The sequence below is a fragment of the Rhinopithecus bieti genome, unplaced genomic scaffold (assembly GCF_001698545.2).
Source record: "Rhinopithecus bieti isolate Rb0 unplaced genomic scaffold, ASM169854v2 scaffold_2339, whole genome shotgun sequence".
NCBI classification, from domain to species: domain Eukaryota; kingdom Metazoa; phylum Chordata; class Mammalia; order Primates; family Cercopithecidae; genus Rhinopithecus; species Rhinopithecus bieti.
The window spans coordinates 2559879-2578673 of NW_016803819.1; the positions used below are offsets into that span (position 1 = coordinate 2559879).

The window sequence follows — 18795 nt, forward strand, 5'->3', positions numbered from 1 at the left end:
TTATTATTATTTTTATTATTTTTTTTTGAGACAGAGTCTCACTTTGTTGCCCAGGCTGGAGTGCAGTGGCACAATCTGGGCTCACTGCAACCTCTGCCTCCCGGGTTCAAGCGATTCTCCTGCCTCAGCCGCTCTAGTAGCTGGGATTACAGGCATGCACCCCCACGCCTGACTAATTTTTGTAGTTTTAGTAGAGACAGAGTTTGTTGGCCGGGCTGGTCTCAAACTCCTGACCTCAGGTGATCCTCCTGCCTCTGCCTCCCAAAGTGGTGGGATTATAGGCACGAGCCACTGCGGCCAGCAGAGTTAATGAATTTTTAATACACAAGCTTTATAACTCATATGTGTAAATTACCATAAAATAATATTTGTTAAGTTTGCACCTTTGTGTGATACCATGCCAAAAAAAAGCTAAATGGACAGACCTTAGAAAATGTTAGGTGGTACTTAATGGTGAATGCTCTGAAGCCGTCTTAGTCCATTCTCGTAACTAGTAGGGAAAAAACCAGTAATTCAAGCCTTTGTGCTATTAAAGTATATATATGTGTATGTATGTATAAATAAATTTGTATGCATTGTTATTGATTGCAGGGCAATTCATGATGTTAAAGCCACAGATCTGGGATTAGGTAAAGTAAGATTTAAGGCAGAAGTAGATTTTGATGGGCGAGTTGTTACAAGATCATATTTGGAAAAACAAGATTTTGACCAAATGTTACAAGTAAGTTTGTTTCTCATTTTCTTACATAACTGAGGGTTAGAAAAATACTTTTAAGGTAAACAAAATGAAATTTTTTTATAGATCTTAAAGACACTTTAGCTCTCAACTTGTTAGGTTCCAAAATTTAACAGAGACCTTTATATTTACTATGGAGGGGTGCAGAGGAGACAGCAGCAGAAAAAACTTACTATTAAGTGCTTGCTATGTGCATTTAATCTTTTTAAATCTAATTTACCTTCAACTACCCTGTTATTTCAACAATGAAATAACATTTTTGTTTTAACATATATAGAAATTGAGACACAGAGAAATTAAGTAACTTCCCTGAAATTGTAGTGTCATAGAGATGGAGTCATATATGAATTTAAATCTGCCTGACTCCAGAATCAATTTTTTATTAAGAATAGTTTAAAAGAGAATTTATAAAAGAGAATATAATGAACAGCACAGATGTTACCACTTGCCCCTGTCAAATCTTAACATTTTGGTTGCAGTGTGTTTGCTTAAGGTCTTAAAAAAAGAAATCATTGCAAAAACAGTTCAAGCCCCCATTTTCTCTTTCTAGATCTTCTTCTTCTTCTTCCGTCCCTAGAATTAAACATTATGCTGAATTTGGTACCTGTCTTTTCCATTCAGATTTTTATACTTTTCAGCATTTTTTAGTATAATGTGTAACATTTTGAATGTTTAAAAATTGGTATAAATGGTACCTTACTGTATGCATCTCTACAATTTGCATAGTAACATGTTTTTTAGATTCTTCCATGTTAATTTATATATCTCTAGTCAATTTTTCATTGTTACAGAGTATTTCATCCTATGAATATGCTGTGATTTAAATTTATTTTTTCTCCAGTTGATAGACATTTGTATTACTATTAGAAACAATGCCATGGCCGGGCTCGGTGGCTCACGCCTGTAATCCCAGCACTTTGGAAGGCTGAGGTGGGCGGATCACAAGGTCAAGAGATTGAGATTGAGACCATCCTGGCCCACATGGTGAAACACCGTCTCTACTAAAAAGACAAAAATTATCTGGGCATGGTGGTACATGCCTGTCGTCCCAGCTACTCAGCAGGCTGAAGCAGGAGAATCGCTTGAACCTGGGAGGCAGAGGTTGCAGTGAGCCGAGATCACGCCACTGCACTCCAGCCTGGGCAACAGAGCGAGACTCCGTCAAAAAAAAAAAAAAGAAACAATGCCATGATTGCATTCTCACGTTTCCTTGTTCACATATATGAAAGTTTCTTTAGTATGGTATATATATAGATAGCTTTAAATAGGTGAGCCATTGGGTATACTTATCTTCAGCTTGCCTAGGTCTTACCAAATTATTTTCCAAAGTGTGTCAATTTAACTTCCATCATTGCATATCAAAGTTCTTGCTTCATATTCTTACATGATTGTATTGATAGAGTTATTAAATTTTTGCCAGTTTCATAGGTGTGAAATAGTATCTTGTTCTAATTTTATTTCTTGGAGCACTGAGGTTAATAAACATTGAAGTTCATTGACCAGTGGGATTTCCTCTACATTGCTCCCTGATTTTTCTTTCTATTTTTGTTTTATTTATTTATTTCTTGAGACGGAGTCTCGCTCTGTTGCCCAGGCTGGAGTGCCCTGACCCAATCTCGGCTCACTGCAAGCTCCGCCTCCCGGGTTCACACCATTCTCCTGCCTCAGCCTCCCGAGTAGCTGGGACTACAGGTGCCCGCCACCACGCCTGGATAATTTTTTGTATTTTTAGTAGAGACGAGATTTCACTGTGTTAGCCAGGATGGTCTTGATCTCCTGACCTCGTGATCTGCCCACTTCAGCCTCCCAAAGTGCTGGGATTACAGGCGTGAGCAACCACACCCGGCCTGATTTTCCATGTTTTAAGTTCATTTGTATTGCACTTATAGATTTGAAAGCTCTTTATTTTATTGTATGGTATTATTATTTTTTGATAGAGTCTTGCTCTGTCGCCCAGGCTGGAGTGCAGTGGCGCGATCTCAGCTCACTGCAACCTCTGCTTCCAGGTTCAAGCAATTCAGCCTCCCAAGTAGCTGGAATTACAGGTGCCCGCCACCACACCCGGCTAATTTTTGTATTTTTAGTAGAGACGGGGTTTCACCATCTTGTCCAGGCTTGTCTTAAACTCCTGGAAAGCTCTTTATTTTTAATATCCTGGATACTAATTCTTACTTGTATATATGCAATTATTTTTTTCCAGTTTGTAGCTTCCTTTTCTTGTTATACAAAAGATTTAATATGATTTTAAATTTTAATGTCAGATTTGTAATCTTTTCCTCTGTGCTTTTATTCTTTTGCATGAAAATCCTTCCATATCCCATTATCATAAAATATTATCTTCTCTTCTAGTAGTTTTATGGTTTGTTTTTTACCCTTATGTCTTTCATCCACTTCGACTATTTTAATGGTCTGAGATAGGGATTAAATTTTTTTTTCTTATAGGAAAGTAATTATTCTAACACTATTTATTGACTATATTATTTCCCCAGTAATTTTGTAGTGCTACCTCTGTGTAGTATTGTACTCAATTTTCTTGATCTGAATTGTTTTGGAAATAGGTAATCCATTGCCCGTGGCTTTAAGTTTTAAAAATGTTCACTAAACGTAATGATGTTTGTTATAAGGTTTTTTTTTTTTTAAGGAGTCATCAGTGGTACCACTATGGTTTTTAAAAAATTTATTTTCCTGTTTTCATTTTCTTTATAGGAAATTCAAGAAGTGAAAACTCCTGAAGAACTAGAGACCTTTATGCTTAAACATGGAGAAAATATTATTGATACTTTAGGAGCTGAAGTAGATAGACTTGAGAAGGAACTGAAAGTAAGATGTATTCATAAAAATAACATAATGATAATGGCAGCTATTTTTTTGAGTACTTAATCTACAGCAGACACTAAATGCATCTATCACATGCATGCTTTAACCCACTCATAATTCCACAATGTGTAGGTATTTATAAGCAAGAAAATGACTGGTTTAGAGAAGTTGAATAATTTACCCAAGGAAATAGGGAAATTGTGATTGGAACACTTTTAACCACTATTTTATGCTGCCTGCTTAGTTTCTAAAATAGTCAAAGGATTTTTGTTGTTTGTTATTAAATAAGCATTTTGAAAGTTCCTAGAGAAAGATGAAAAGGAAACTTTAGACTCTTGTCAAAAGCTAGAAAAAATAGAATGTGTATCTTGCTTTTAATCCATTTGAAATTATTTTCTGTTTTTGTTTGTTTCTATTCAGTTGGAGGTTATTGTAATTTATTGGTTATGTTACTGAAATACTACCTGATCTGGATCAGGTTGTCTTTTAAAATGTCTCAGTGTTCTCAAATTGCCATTTATTGGCATTTGAATTCTGTTTGCAATGAATAAAACTTGTAAATGATCTTTAATGTATATAGTTTGTTGAAGGCAGTGCTTTTTCTTCAGTTGATATTGACCATTCTTTCATTTTGTGAAAAATGGAAGGAAAAGGAAAAAACTCACTCTCTATAAGTTTTCCTTTGAGAATCTGGACCTATCTGATAGATTACATACAAGTACTCTCAACTAAGACTTGTTAACACCACTACCTTCATGAGCTTATCTGACAGTTTTTGAAGTTTCTAAGATGAGCATTATCTCAAATTACTTTTGATCTTAAGATCCCTTCCATTTTTAAATTATTGCAGACCCCACAGAGATTTTATTATTTGCAGTTCATAGCTCTTATTGATATTTAACAAATCCATACTATGAAAAGACATAAATTTTTAAAATATTTATAATTTACTTTTAAAAACATACACCTATTTAATACAAATAACTTCTTTTAACTAAGATAGAGTCTTACTCTGTTGCCTAGGCTGGAGTGCGGTGGCACGATCTGGGCTCACTGCATCCTCTGCCTCCTGGGTTCAAGCAATTTTCCTGCCTCAGCCTCCCGAGTAGCTGGGACTACAGGTGCCCACCACCATGCCCGGCTAATTTTTGTATTTTTAGCAGAGATGACGTTTCACCATGTTGGCCAGGCTGGTATCGAACTCTTGACCTCAAGTGATCCGCCTGTCTTGGCCTCCCAAAGTGCTGGAATTACAGGAGTGAGCCACCCCACCCGGCCACATTTTTTTTTTTTTTCCGTTGAGACGGAGTCGCGCACTGTCACCCAGGCTGGAATGCAGTGGCATGATCTCAGCTCACCGCAACCTCCACCTCCCAGGTTCAAGGGATTCTCCTGCCTCAGCCTCCCGAGTAGCTGGGATAACAGTCACCCACCACCATGCCTGGCTATTTTTTTTTTTTTTTTGTATTTTTAGTAGAGATGGGGTTTCACTGTGTTGGCCAGGCTGGTCTTGAACTCCTGACCTTGTGATTTGCCCACCCCAGCCTCCCAAAGTGCTGGGATTACAGGCGTGAGCCACCACGCCAAGCCCACATTTTTATATAAATGGTTATATTTTCCAAAATGAAAAAACATAGTTAGAAGAGTGATATTTCACATTTTTGCAAAAGTTTCTTATGCCTGACTTAGTAGAAGACAGCTACAGTCCCATATCTGCTTCTCCTTCTGTCGTAGTGATTTGATTGTTTGGTCAAAGAATATGAAAGAAAAGGAGAACTGTTCCTATAGCCTTTTGAGATAATTGTGATACTCTCTTTTCATATGCTACTTGTGAAGGTAGGGGGCACAGTCTACAAGACTGTCCTTCCTTCTCATACCAACTGTGAGTTCAGGAGGTTCCCTAGAGCACTTCAGGTTTGATAATTAACTAGTACTCTTAGAACTCACCAAATCATGTTATACCCAGTATGGTTTGGTTTATTACAGGGAAGGGATACTGATTGAAATCAGCCAACAGAAGAAGTGCATAGGGCAGGGTCCAGGAAAGTTCCAGACATGACATTTCAGTTGTCTTTTCTCTGTAATGTACAGTGTTACTCTCCTGGCAGTGAAGTTTGACAGTAGCATGACGTGTTGCCAACCAGGAAGCTCATCTGAGACTTGACCAGAGATTTTATTGAGGCTCCATAGTTGACTGCCTAAGTGGCTGACCTTTTGTCTCTAGCCCCTCTAGAGGTGGAGCAGATACTGTGTGGTCAAAGGCCCCCATCATATATCACATTGTTAGACTGTCTGGTGTCTAATGCCCCCAGATAAACAAAGACACTCTTAGGCAGGACATGTCAAGGGCCTGGAAATTCCCTCCCGGTTATGGAGAACAAAAGCCAAACCTCCCTTTGGGTAAGATTAATTCTCTACTATACACTGTTATATTAAAATCTTTTGGTCTATCTTTATACTCTGAATGAATCCTTTCCCCATGATTCTATAACATTATGAATTAATATTCTGGAAAATACTGGTTCACTGAGGTACGTAGATCTTTCAGATGTTGATACATTTCTAAATATGGGTACACTCTCAGGCTAATGGGGTGGATATGTTTTTCAACTTAAATTTTCACTTAAAAGCTTGCATTTTATCATTAGCAACAAATACTGTTATTTTCCTTGAAATAAGACTCATTTTGTTCATTTTTTAGAAGATGCCTGCCAAATACCCAAATTTGAATAAACCGAGTTTGTTAATCTTTCAAATAAAATATATTCTAGATTAAAAGCAGTTTATTCAGCTCACAACTCAAGCAATCACAGAAGTACTTTTACATACTTTCCATTTTGTCACAGGATTTTAAAAGTGAACTCGAGGGTTGAGGTTATCCTTGTAAAATGGATACATTTGCTATTTCATGAAAGACTTTTAAAAATGAAACCGGCTTTTTTTCTTTTTTATGTCCAGTGTGGGACAGTAGAGACAATGACTACTGGTATGGTTTGATGCCATTTGCCTTGAATTGTGCAAAGGTGCAAGCAGTTTTACCCACCATTGTTTTTATGCCATCAGGAAATGTCAGCATAGTAAAAAAAAAAAGCAAAGAATGTCTTAGAGTTACTCTGAAAATAGTTCTGACCTTAGAGTCCCCCTAAAAAGGTCTCAGGACCCCAGCAGTCTTTGAACTGCACTTTGTGAACATCTAATCTATATAAAATGTGAGACGATGGTTATTTTTGTGCAAGGTAGCACAAGATTGAATAAATTTTGCTCTTTATTCTATTTGTTTTTATTTTGCTGGCAAGGAAAATAATGGACTAAATATTTGCTTTACATTTTAGTAGATACAAGAAATCAGAAGCCAGATTTAAGAATAATCAACAAATTGGTCATTCTCACCTATATTTACTCTTATAACAATCAGACCTTATTGTTTTTGTTTAGCTAACTTTGTACTTTAACTAGAGGCTATTAAATCATTAATAATGTTTTTGAATTATGTAAGTCTTTCAAACCAGGAAGCTAAGTATAATCTATACATTCAGGTGGAAATATCTTTGGCTAAGATGATAAAGCATAATTAATCTTAAGTCAAAAGACATCTTCATAGTTGAGGTGCTAAACCAAAAGGGAATGCACGAATGTAATTGTCTTTCCTAGTCATGAAAATAAGCTGATTTTCTTTTGAAAACTAAAACTTTGTTCACTGGCATATTCCTTCATTTTTAGTATCTCATGGTTGCCTTCCAAGTTTAAATTGTAATTATTACTGGATTATTTTGGAAGGTCACACTCATTTATGTAATTCTGTACCAGTAGAGCCATCTCTGTTGAGTAATGCCATTGAGTGTTGAAATAGACTATATTTTTGGCTTAAAATTCCAGAACTTGTGGCTGGGCATGGTGGCTCATGCCTGTAATCCCAGCACTTTGGAAGGCCAAGGTGGGTGGATCAGCTGAGATCAGGAGTTCAAGACCAGCCTGACCAATATGGTGAAACCCCGTCTCTACTAAAAATAGAAAAACTAGCCGGGCGTGGTGGCAGGTGCCTATAGTCCCAGCTACTTAGGAGGCTGAGACAGGAGAACTGCTTGAACCCAGGAGGCAGAGGTTGCAGTGAGCCGAGATGGTGCCACTGCACTTCAACCTGGGCAACAGAGCAAGACTCCATCTCAAAAAAAAAAAAAATTCTAGAACTTGTATAGTTCTTTGTAAAGGTGTTAAAAATAATAGAGACTAATTCGTAGATTCCCGTATTACAAGATGGGAACTACAAAATTAATATAAATATATCTTGTTATGATTTTGAAATTCTTTGATCTGTTAAACATTTTTTTGTCCTATCTCTATATTTCAGAGTATAGATAAACCTTTCTCCTATCCCTCCATTAAGTTTTTTGTTCATGATGATTAATGGAAATTAGTTCATTGGGAGACTGCTGTAGCATTTGTAAATTCCTTATAAATAATGTCTGAATTAAATGCTCTGTTCTTTGCTTTGCCTTTGTTTCTCCAGTTTCTCTTATAGCATTGTTTTTAATGAATCTGCAGCATTGCAAAATAAATAATGTAATTTGGGTTTTAACTCTGTGCAGGTATTGGAATAAAATCCTCATGGTGTGTAAAATAGCCTAATCGGTATTGAGCAATGTAAGGAATATAGTAGATTTTAAAGTATTTGTTGAATAAGTAAATGAAAATTTTATGTTGGATACCAGTTATTGATTTTCAGTTCTGTTCAATAAATACTGGTTTCTGCTATACACATGATATCTTGTTAGGCAGTGAACATTGAGTTTTAAGGCTATTAATCATATTTACTCATTCATTCAGCATATATTGTGTGCTTTGTATTGTGCACATACATTTTTACAAATTTGATTAGTTTACTCTGAAAATTTGATTTTAAAAGCAGAGCCAATTTTAGGGTTTTTTTTGAGATAAAGCTTTTATTAGTACACATTTGTTTATATCGTGCTTTTAGATAGAATAATGTCAAACTTTCAATGAACAGGTAAATTTTTCAAGTCATATTAGGATAGGTAAGGGTTGATTGGAGTAGGAAGATAAAATTTAGTTTCACTTTTGTTTGGAGAATTTTATTTTTAATTCCATGTTGAGTTTACAGAGTTCTGGAGACAGGGAATGGTTTTAAATAAGGAAAAGGTTAAGAACAAAAGCATACTCTCCTTGTTAAAAGGTCCCTGGTCATTCTCACATTAGGATCTAAGAGGAAAGTACCCCCAGGCACACTTGAACGACACTAGTTATAAGAAAAATCCCTGTGTGCACTCAATAGAGTGTTCTTGCTGGAGCAAAACTCCAGTATTCTGCCAGATTTTGTTTTTATAACTGGATGCTTTTAATACGAGTAGTATGCACATGGTCCTAGGATATTACTTTTAAGCTAGGAATTATTAATCCTAACTGAATCATTTACAGAAACTTTTCTCCCCTTGTGATTTATTTTGCAATTTTATCAAATAATGCACAAAGTTTATAAAGTCAAATAGAACTGAAAAGATTATAACAGAAATAACTATCACTGCCTCACCTACCTCATTACTTATATTTTAAGAGATAAAATAATTTTTTAATACTTTTAGTATGTCTTTATTTACTGCCATATTTCTATATAAAAGTCTTATATAAAAGTTCTTCTCTTGATTTAACAGTATTTCCTCTTCGATAGGTGTAATTATACACTACTTTCTGTCCTCCCTTCTCAGTATTAATATATTACATTTTATTATATTTGTAATTCCCCTCAAGTTGATTTAGGTGCCTTTCCTTTGTGCACTCACAGGAAAAAGAAACCCCAAATCTTTACTTTGCTCTGTGGTAGCCGAGTATTGTAATTGGCTACTTAATTTACCCGTATCACTTCACTACCAAACATAAGTCCACTGAAGGCAAATACTGTTTGTTTCCAGTTCATTGTCATATACACTTCAATGCCTGGCACAGAGTAGGCATGTAATAGTAGACAGTATTGGTTGTTACTGAATTGAAATTCCTTAAGCTAGCATATAAGATTTTTAGTAACCTGATTTCTGCCTGTCTTTCCAGCCTCATTACCAACCCTACCCTTTTTGCAGCTTCTGTGCTAGCTATACCATAGTGCCATTGCACACTTTGCAGGCTGTCTGACTTTGCTGATGTTGTGTTTTCTGTCTAGACACTCTTCATTATCTACCTGGAAGGCTCACCATATGCAGACCTAGCTTAGATATTATATCCTCATTGAAATCTTTCTAGAACCCATGAGCAAAATGGCTGTCTCATTTTTGCTCCTAGTGTTATTATTTAGTACAGTGTAATAGGAGCTTGGGGTCTGGAATCAGGTCTGGAGTCAGGCCTGGAATCAGTCCTGGTTCCGTCACTTACTAGCAGTGTGACTTCAGACAGGTTAGTTAATTTCTTTATACTTCAGTTTTCCCATGTATAAGATGGAAATAATAATTAGGTTATTAGGCTTTTAAAACACACATACATGTGCACATGTAACACAGTACTTGATACTTGAGTAAGTACCCAATAAATGTTAACTTTTTATTATTAGCTCTAATACTTTAACTTGTAGATGGTTACTGCTATGCTTGTCTCCCTAGCTAAACTGAGCCACTTAGGGTCAGGAACAGTCTTATTTAATAATCATAGCTCTGTTTTCTAGCACAGTGCCCGGCCCAAGAATATATGGATTGTTGCTGAAGTATATAAAATGAGTGGGTGTCAATTTACTCTTTCTGATTCTTATTGCTTTGCAGTGATTTTCTTTTCACCACACAAAAATGTATATTTCCAGTGGTTTGCAATGCTTGGCACGTACTAGATCCTTAATGCATTTTTGTATTAACGAACACATGAAAAAACTTAGGAAATGTGGGACTACTTATTGTACTGTTTATAGTATGTCTATTTACCTATTGATCTTTTTTTTTTCTTATGCAACTGTTTCTCTTATTAGTATGCTGTAGTGAAATAGTTTGCAAATGTTTTCATTGGCTCTAATGATCAAGAGGAATAAAAAGAAACAAGATTTTATTTTGCTACAAATAATGTGGTGGTGATTTTTCTTTCCAGAAACGAAATCCTGAAGTTCGACATGTAGATTTGGAGATACTGTGAGTTTGATGGAATGAATCACCTGGGTGGGGACCTTGGAAACAAGTTTGTCCGTCCACTCTACAAAGTTTCCTCCTCTCCTACACTGAAGGACTCAGTGCCATGCAGAAGCCTTTTTTTTTTTTTTAAGATGAAGGAAATCTTTTATGTAAAGAGCAATTCAGCAGGACACAGAACTAAAACTACTTCTTACATCTAAGAGAAATACTACAAGTTGAATCAATTTGCAAATCATGTTTTTATGCTTCCATAGGGAATATTTTGGTTATTTAAATTGTTCATAATGTCCCATATTTCACCTGTTCAGTGTATGCTGTACTTTGCAATCATCTTTCTTTTTTTCACATTGGTAAAAATAAGTGGCATCCATAGGATCATGATTTTTAATTTGTTGCCACTGAAGATTTCACTCCATCAGAATCTGCCAATCTTGAACATTCTGGCTAAATCTTTTTTCTTCTTTGCTCTTTTCCCCTTATTTGGTTTAATTTTTCTAATGTTAGGAGGTACAGTCCTAGATGTTCCCATGGGCCAGTGTGATGACTTTTTTTTAAATGAGGTTCAGTACCATAATGTTTATTTACTGGGAGATAATGCATTTATAAACATTTTAAAATTCTGTAAAATGGTTTAGAAATATTTATAATTTTACAGGCAGGACAGCATTTGACTTTTAATTTATTTAAAAGGCGGCACTACTTATGTAAATCTGAGCTGTGGGATATTTCTTGCTTTAAGAGAGACAGAATCTCTCACTGAAACTCATGGTCATGATTTTGTATAATATAGTTCATAGTGTGTCTGTGAGTTTCTTCCAGTTACAAATGGGCATTTAGCATAGAATATTGTCAAAACATGTAAGTAAATAGCTTTCTACTGACCCTAAGTTAATCAAGGTGAAAAAAACATGCAATTCAGTAATCGAAAATGTGGTGAAAAGCTACAGTTGTCATCATCAAAACAACTCATAACATACTTTAAAATGTTCGGGTAGCAATGAGCATTGTTTATATGAGAATGGTGGCTGGGTGATCTCTTTGCTGAATAAATGAGTTGTTAACATGTGGACCCAACTGCCTGTGTGAGATCTGTGTCTTAAAACGTACTGATATGGAAATTTATGAATTATTACAAATTGTAATGCTGGAAACAAAAAATAAATCCTTGGTTAAAGGGTTTGTAATGGTGATTTTTGATCTAGAAATCTCATTTACTGGAAAATTACAAGCATTTACATTGGTGTTTTTGTGTACTTTTTTTTTTTTTACTGTTAGTAGAGTATTTTGCATACTGTACATTTTAAGTGGAAACTAACATTCAGTTTTATTTTTTAAGTAGAAAATTGTGTCATGGTTATACTTTATATATATACTTTGATACTCTATTCTAAGGTTTAAATTCCTTAACCTTCTTTACAAAAAAAAAAAAAAACTTGGTTTTTTACCCATTAACATATCACTCTATACTTTCCTTCCCCTTTACCACTTGCCATTTGTTACTTCATGTCATTGCCATATGGGAAAGTACCAAATTATATCCAGTTTCCTCTTAGTGATATTACTCTGAAAAATTTCACAAAGCCAGACAAGAATAATTAACTCATTTTTTTTCCCAAGACGACCCTCAAAGTTAATGTGCAGCAGGTATTCCAAATGGTAATTTTTTTTTTAGAATTCCCTAAAAAAAGCCAGTTTCTGATATTTCTTTTTAAATCTGATTTTGGTTGAGGTCATATCATTCTTAAATAATAATTGAAGGTTTATGTTGCCATTTTTTCTAATTCTGTTTTGCACTGATAAACTTACATAAAGTTTGTTTATGTAAAATAAGAAATAAAGGAGTACAACATATCAAGGAATTTGAGTATTTATGTGGAATCAGGAAATTTTTCTAGAGTCATTGAATTTTAAAATCAGAGAATTTGAGCTGGATATGGTGGCTCATGCCTGTAATCCCGGCACTTTAGGAGGCCGAGGCAGGAGGATTGCTTGAGCTCGAGAGTTCAAGACCAGCCTGGACAACACAGCGAGACCTCATCTCTACTAAAAAAAGTTAGCCGGGTGTGGTGGTGTACACCTGTGCTAGTCCATACTCACACTGCTATAAAGAAATACCTGAGACTGAGTAATCAAGACTTAAGAGCTTTAATTGGCTCATGGTTCTGCAGACTGAACAGGAAACAGCAGCTTCTACTTCTGGGGAGGCCTCAGGAAACTTCATTCATGGTGGAAGACGAAGGGGAAGCAGTCATAGCCAGAGGAAAAGCAAGAGGCGCAGGGTAGGTGCCAGTCTTGTAAACAACCAGATCTCATGAGAACTCGCTATACAGTACCCAAGAGGGGAGGGTGCTAAAGTATTCATGAGAACTCTGCCCCCATGATCCAGTCACCTCCCACCAGGCCCTACCTCCGACACTGGGGATTACAATTCGGCATGAGATTTGGTGGGGACACAGATTCAAAGCATATCAGCACCTGTAGTCCCAGCTACTTAGGAGGCCGAGGTGGGAGGATCACTTGAGCCCCAGAGGTAAAGGCTGCAATGAGCTATGATCATGCCACTCCAGCCTGGATAACAGGGTGAGATCCTGTCTTAAAAAATCAGAGAATTTGGATCTCTTTCTCCAAAAATAACGCTATATTTAGTTTCTCAGGTTTCTTGTTATTTTACCAAATTAATGTTTCTTTGCATCTATTTTGGCATATGGCATTTGAATATTAAAGCATATAAATCATTTTTAAGAAAAATATTCTCTGCAGGAGAATAATTACAAAAATAATTCTGGACAGAGAGGAGGGGCAGTCAAGGATCTATGATGGATTCCTTCTTGTCCAAAATTAAAATCTAGGATTTATCAAACGTGAGGTATACAGTGGTCCCTGACTTACAATGGTTGCATTTAAGAATTTTTGAGTTTATGATGGGTTTATTGGCACATAACCTCGTAAGTCAAAAAGCATCTGTACCTACTTTTAGCTTTGGTTGAGAATGGATCTAATTCACTGTAAGTAGCAGGCCCCAAACTATATAAGGTGCACAGTTTTCATCATAGCAGTGGGAGGATGAGGGGTGGAGATTTTTTTTTTTTTTTTTTTGATATAGGGTTTTATTTCATTTTGTTGACCAGGCTGGAGTGCAATGGCACAATCTTGGCTCACCGCAACCTCCGCCTCCCGATTCAAGTGATTCTCCTGCCTCATCCTCCCGAGTAGCTGGGATTACAGGCATGCGCCACCACGCCCGGCTAATTTTGTATTTTTAGTTTAGACAGGGTTTCTCCATGTTGGTCAGGCTGGTCTCGAACTCCCGACCTCAGGTGATGCGCCCTCCTCGGCTTCCCAAAGTGCTGGGATTACAGGTGTGAGCCACTGCTCCCGGTGATCTGTTTTTAAGTGGACTATCCTGGGGCCCTATAGTATCCAACTCCAAAGAGGTAGGTTCCTGAACGTATACTAAAGAACCCGTGAGATCAGATGGAAAAATTTTCAAAATTTTTCAAAAGCAAAGTTAATCCCTGCATACATCCCCTACACACACACACATACTGCAAAGTGAATAACAAAATATCATAAGGCTTGAGTTTTGGTATATGGCTTTCAGTGTTACCTTATCTCATAATTTAGATAATGATTTTTGCTAAAATACCATCTAAAGAGTGCCTACGTTTTAAATCTGATGACTTTTTGAGGAAGAATGCTGGGAACTACAGAAAACTGCACAGGATTTAGAATTTGTATTATCTTAGATTGCATTTGTCAAGCTTTGGCAGCATTTATTTTAAACGTGATGACCCCCCAATTTGCCAAACTGTCAGAAGTCAGTGAAGCAAAGAATCGAAGGTAAAATGTTGATTCAAAGATTGTATCCCCTAAATCCTTCATTCCTGTCTCTGAAATGGAATTTTGGAAGGCATTTATATAGAAGATTAGTCTGATAGCCTTTATATTTGCATGTTAAGTTTACTTGCATCCTTAGACTTGGCTTTATGCAAAAAGAAAATTTCATTTGTTTTATTGTATTTCATCTGTCTGATTTCCCTGGCACATTAACATGGTCCTGGTCCCTCAGGATACTTTTTCCCTTAATAAATGTCATATGTAAATAAAGGCAACTCATTTATTAGTTTGGGATTTTTTTTCCCTTGAGAAATAAATGTTTGTTGAACATAAATTCTTCTTTACCTCATGTGCTAAGAACTAAACTGTATAATCTGATATATTTTACCCTAAAATTATGCCTATGTTTTGACAGAATTTCTTACTCATTCAGTGTGCCTGTTAGTTTTAAGATTCTTTTGGTCATACAAAACCTAACTATAATAACTCTTAATCATTTTATAATCGATTTTAGTTTAAAGAGAACTATTTTTTGGTTTTATGAAACCAAACTATAATAATCATTTTATAATCAGTTTCAGTTTAAAAAGAACTGTTATTAATATACTGTTTATTAACATATTAACTATTATTAATATGTGTTTGGTAAAACAAAATCTGGAAAGTTATATTCCTTAGTGATATATATTATCAGTACATTGTGACATAACTAGATTTTAATTAGGCTGTTTTGTTTCAGATGTGTCTATGAGAGTATATTTAGAGAAAAAAATGCAAAATATGGGAACATCAAAACCCTCAACCTAAGGCCAGCCTGCACTGTGATCTAAATTGAACTCTATACTAATCCTGTAGGAATTCCAACTGTATTTTCTTTTTCATGAGAAACTAAACCAAAGTAATTTGGTATTTTCAGAGGGTATAATTCCCTCCCAAAATTCAAAACCTATTGAAAGTAGAACCACTACAGTTTATGATTTGCACAGGAAAAGAAAGAATTGTATATGTCATTAAGGCCCAGAATAAAACTCTTTGAAAAGGGTTTTAAATAGACTGAAATATATACTTCTTAGTATTATAATAGCTATTAACAATATTTTGAGGTCTGTTTGCCAGGTACTGTTTTACATGTACACTTTTTTTTTTTTTGAGACAGAGTCTTGCTCTGTGACCCAGGCTGGAGTGCAGTGGCACAATCTTGGCTCACTGCAAGCTCCACCTCCTGGGTTCAGCCATTCTCCTGCCTCAGCCTCCGGTGTACCTAAGACTACAGGCGCCCGCCACCACATCCGGCTGATTTTTTTTGTATTTTTAGTAGAGACGGGGTTTCACCGTGTTAGCCAGGATGGTCTCGATCTCCTGACCTCATGATCTGCCTGCCTCAGCCTCCTAAAGTGCTGGGATTACAGGCATGAGCCACCGCGCCCGGCCTACATGTACACATTTAATCCTCACAAAGAGCCAATCAAATGTGGTCTGTAATTCACATTTTTGCAGATGAGGAAACATACAGTAGTTAATATTAGTGTCTGAGGCTACTCATCCAATAAAAGGCAGAGTCAGGATTTGAACTCGCAAGGAAGCTTTCTGCTAAACAGAAAAGCCCAAAAGAAGTAACACTGTATAAAAAGTAGAAAGGAAATATTCATTATATTATTATACAGTAACCTAATTTGTAGTCAGAATAGTTAGTTAAATCTAACCCAGACCTCTTGGGACAGGAGGATGACCGGTGGGGTAGGGCATGGATCATTGAGTTGTTTTTTTTTTGTTTTTTGGGTGGGGGGGTTTGGGGGTTTTTTTCTTTTGAGACGGTGTCTCACTCTATTGCCAGGCTGGAGTGCAGTGGCACGATCTCGGCTCACTGCAACCTCCGCCTCCCGGGTTCAAGCGATTCTCCTGCCTCAGCCTCCCGAGTAGCTGAGACGACAGGAGGCATGCACCACCACAGCTAATTTTTGTATTTTTAGTAGAAATGGGGTTTCACCATGTTGGCCAGGATGATCTCGATCTCTTGACCTCGTGATCCTCCCGTTGGCCTCCCAAAGTGTTGGGATTACAGGCGTGAGCCACTGCGCACGGTCCTCATTAAGGTTTTTATGGACGCTGAGGTCTTGTCTGTTATTTTAGGCTATTTTGTTTTGTTTTTTAGACATAGTAGCCTCGCTCTGTCTCCCAGGCTGGATTGCCATGGCGCGATCTTAGCTCACTGCAACCTTCCCCTCCCGGGTTCAAGCGACTCTCCTCTCTCAGCCTCCCGAGTAGCTGAGACTACAGGCACCCGCCATCTTGACCGGGTAATTTTTGTATATTTAGTAGAGACGGGGTTTCACCTTATTGGCCAGGCTGGTCATGAACTCCTGACCTTGTGATCTGCCCGCCTCGGCCTCCCAAAGTGCTGGGATTACAGGCGTGAGCCATCGCACCGGTCTATTTTTTACATGATATTTAAGTATTACTACCATGTATAAACATATCCAGAAGATAATATATTGTTCAAATGTCAGTCATTGATTTGAACCATGTAGGAAAGAAATTCAGGGAGAGGTGTAAAAATTAGAATTAATCAGAAGTTTCAAAAACATAGTTATCCCAGCCGGGCGCAGTAGCTCATGCTTGTAATCCCAGCACTCTGGAAGGCCGAGGCGGGCGGATCACGAGGTCAGGAGTTCAAGATCAGCCTGGCCAACATGCTGAGACCCTGTCTCCATTAAAAGTACAAAAATTAGCCGGGCGTGGTGGTGTGCAACTGTAGTCCCAGCTACTCGGGAGACTGAAGCAGAAGAATTGCTTGAACCCAGGAGGTGGAGGTTGCAGTGAGCCAAGATCATGCCACTGCACTCCAGCCTGGGTGACACAGCAAGACTCCGTCTCAAAAAAAAAAAAATTTATATATATAGTCATCCCTTGGTATCTGTGGGAATACCCTGTGGGGATATCCCTGGGATATCAAAATTCAAGGATATTGAAGTTTCCTATATAAAATGGCATATTTGCATATAACCTACACACATCCTCAAGGATACTTTAATCTCTATTATAATACCTAACACAATATAAATGTTATATAAGTAGTTGTTATACTGTATTGTTTAGGAAACAATGACAAGGAAAAAAGCCTGTTTACGTTTAGTACAGACACAATTTTTTATTTATTGAGTATTTTCAATATGATGTTGGTTGAATCAGAGATGTGAACCCACGGATACGAAAAGCTGACTATATTTTATAATTGTACTTGAATAGATAAAACATTCGCATGATTCTAAATTCAGAATGTTCAAACAGATTTTTAGGAAACATTCTCTCAACCTTGCTCCCAGCTATCCATTTTCTTTTCCCAGAGGCAACTAATGTTATAAGCTTGTGATATATCCTTATAGATATTTAATGTATATATTCATATATACATGTTTATTTTACATATTTCCCCTGTTCTACAAAGATAATAAAATAGTATATATATAAATGAACCTTCTGATAATTTAAGTACACAGCCTATTTCCAGAGTTGTGTTTACTGAAAATTACTACATCAACAGGAAGTAACACATAATATGCTTTACCATATAGTAGCCACTAGTGACATGGGGATATTTAAATTTAAATTAATTACACAAAATAAATTCAGTTCCTCAGTTGCATTAGCCACATTTTCATGTGTTCAGTAGCCACATGTGGCCAGTGACTGTGTTGTACACTGCAGATACAGAACATTTTCATTATCACAGAAAGTTGTTTTGGACAGTCCTGATGTGGTGGATTAAAGTAATCCTAATCTCTCTTTAATATTTGAGAGTGTCTGTACAGTGCACAACATTAGCGTGCCTGGTTTTTGTTGTTGGAGACAGGAGGATAAAATTCTGGCTTATCTCTTAGACATGTATCAATACAAATAGCTCTTGGGCTATAACTTAAGGCTACCAACTGGTAAGCATTGCTTTCAGCTAATACATTTCTCATGTTCAAAATGAAGAGTTTGAATTTGACTTCCTCTCATTCAAATGCATACTATACATTCTGAACATTAGGGAACAATTGAACCCTACAAAAGTGTTCTTGAGCCATCAAAAATTCTTACCCAAGTTGATAAATTATGATTCTGAATGTTCATGTTAGTTTATCTTGTGGCCAAGCAAAGGGCTAAATAAGTATGATACCATTCATCACTTAAAGGTCTCAGAGATCAAAATATGGGATTGGTGGGCCCAGGTGGTGAGAAAGGAAGGAGGTGCAGGTTTACCACACTTTTTTTTTTTTTTAATACTTTAAGTTCTAGGGTACATGTGCA

The 18795-nt window shown here is 36.7% G+C and overlaps 1 protein-coding gene across 1 annotated transcript in view; it reads left to right on the forward strand.

Moving 5' to 3' along the window:
- Positions 1-11856, forward strand: part of SLC30A9 (solute carrier family 30 member 9) — a 109182-nt gene extending 97326 nt beyond the window's left edge. The window contains exons 16-18 of the mRNA XM_017854767.1: positions 592-721; positions 3443-3556; positions 10628-11856. Coding sequence (XP_017710256.1) covers positions 592-721; positions 3443-3556; positions 10628-10672 — 289 coding nt within the window. The 3' untranslated portion in view covers positions 10673-11856. The remainder of the gene's footprint in view (positions 1-591; positions 722-3442; positions 3557-10627) is intronic.
- Positions 11857-18795: the final 6939 nt, after the last annotated feature.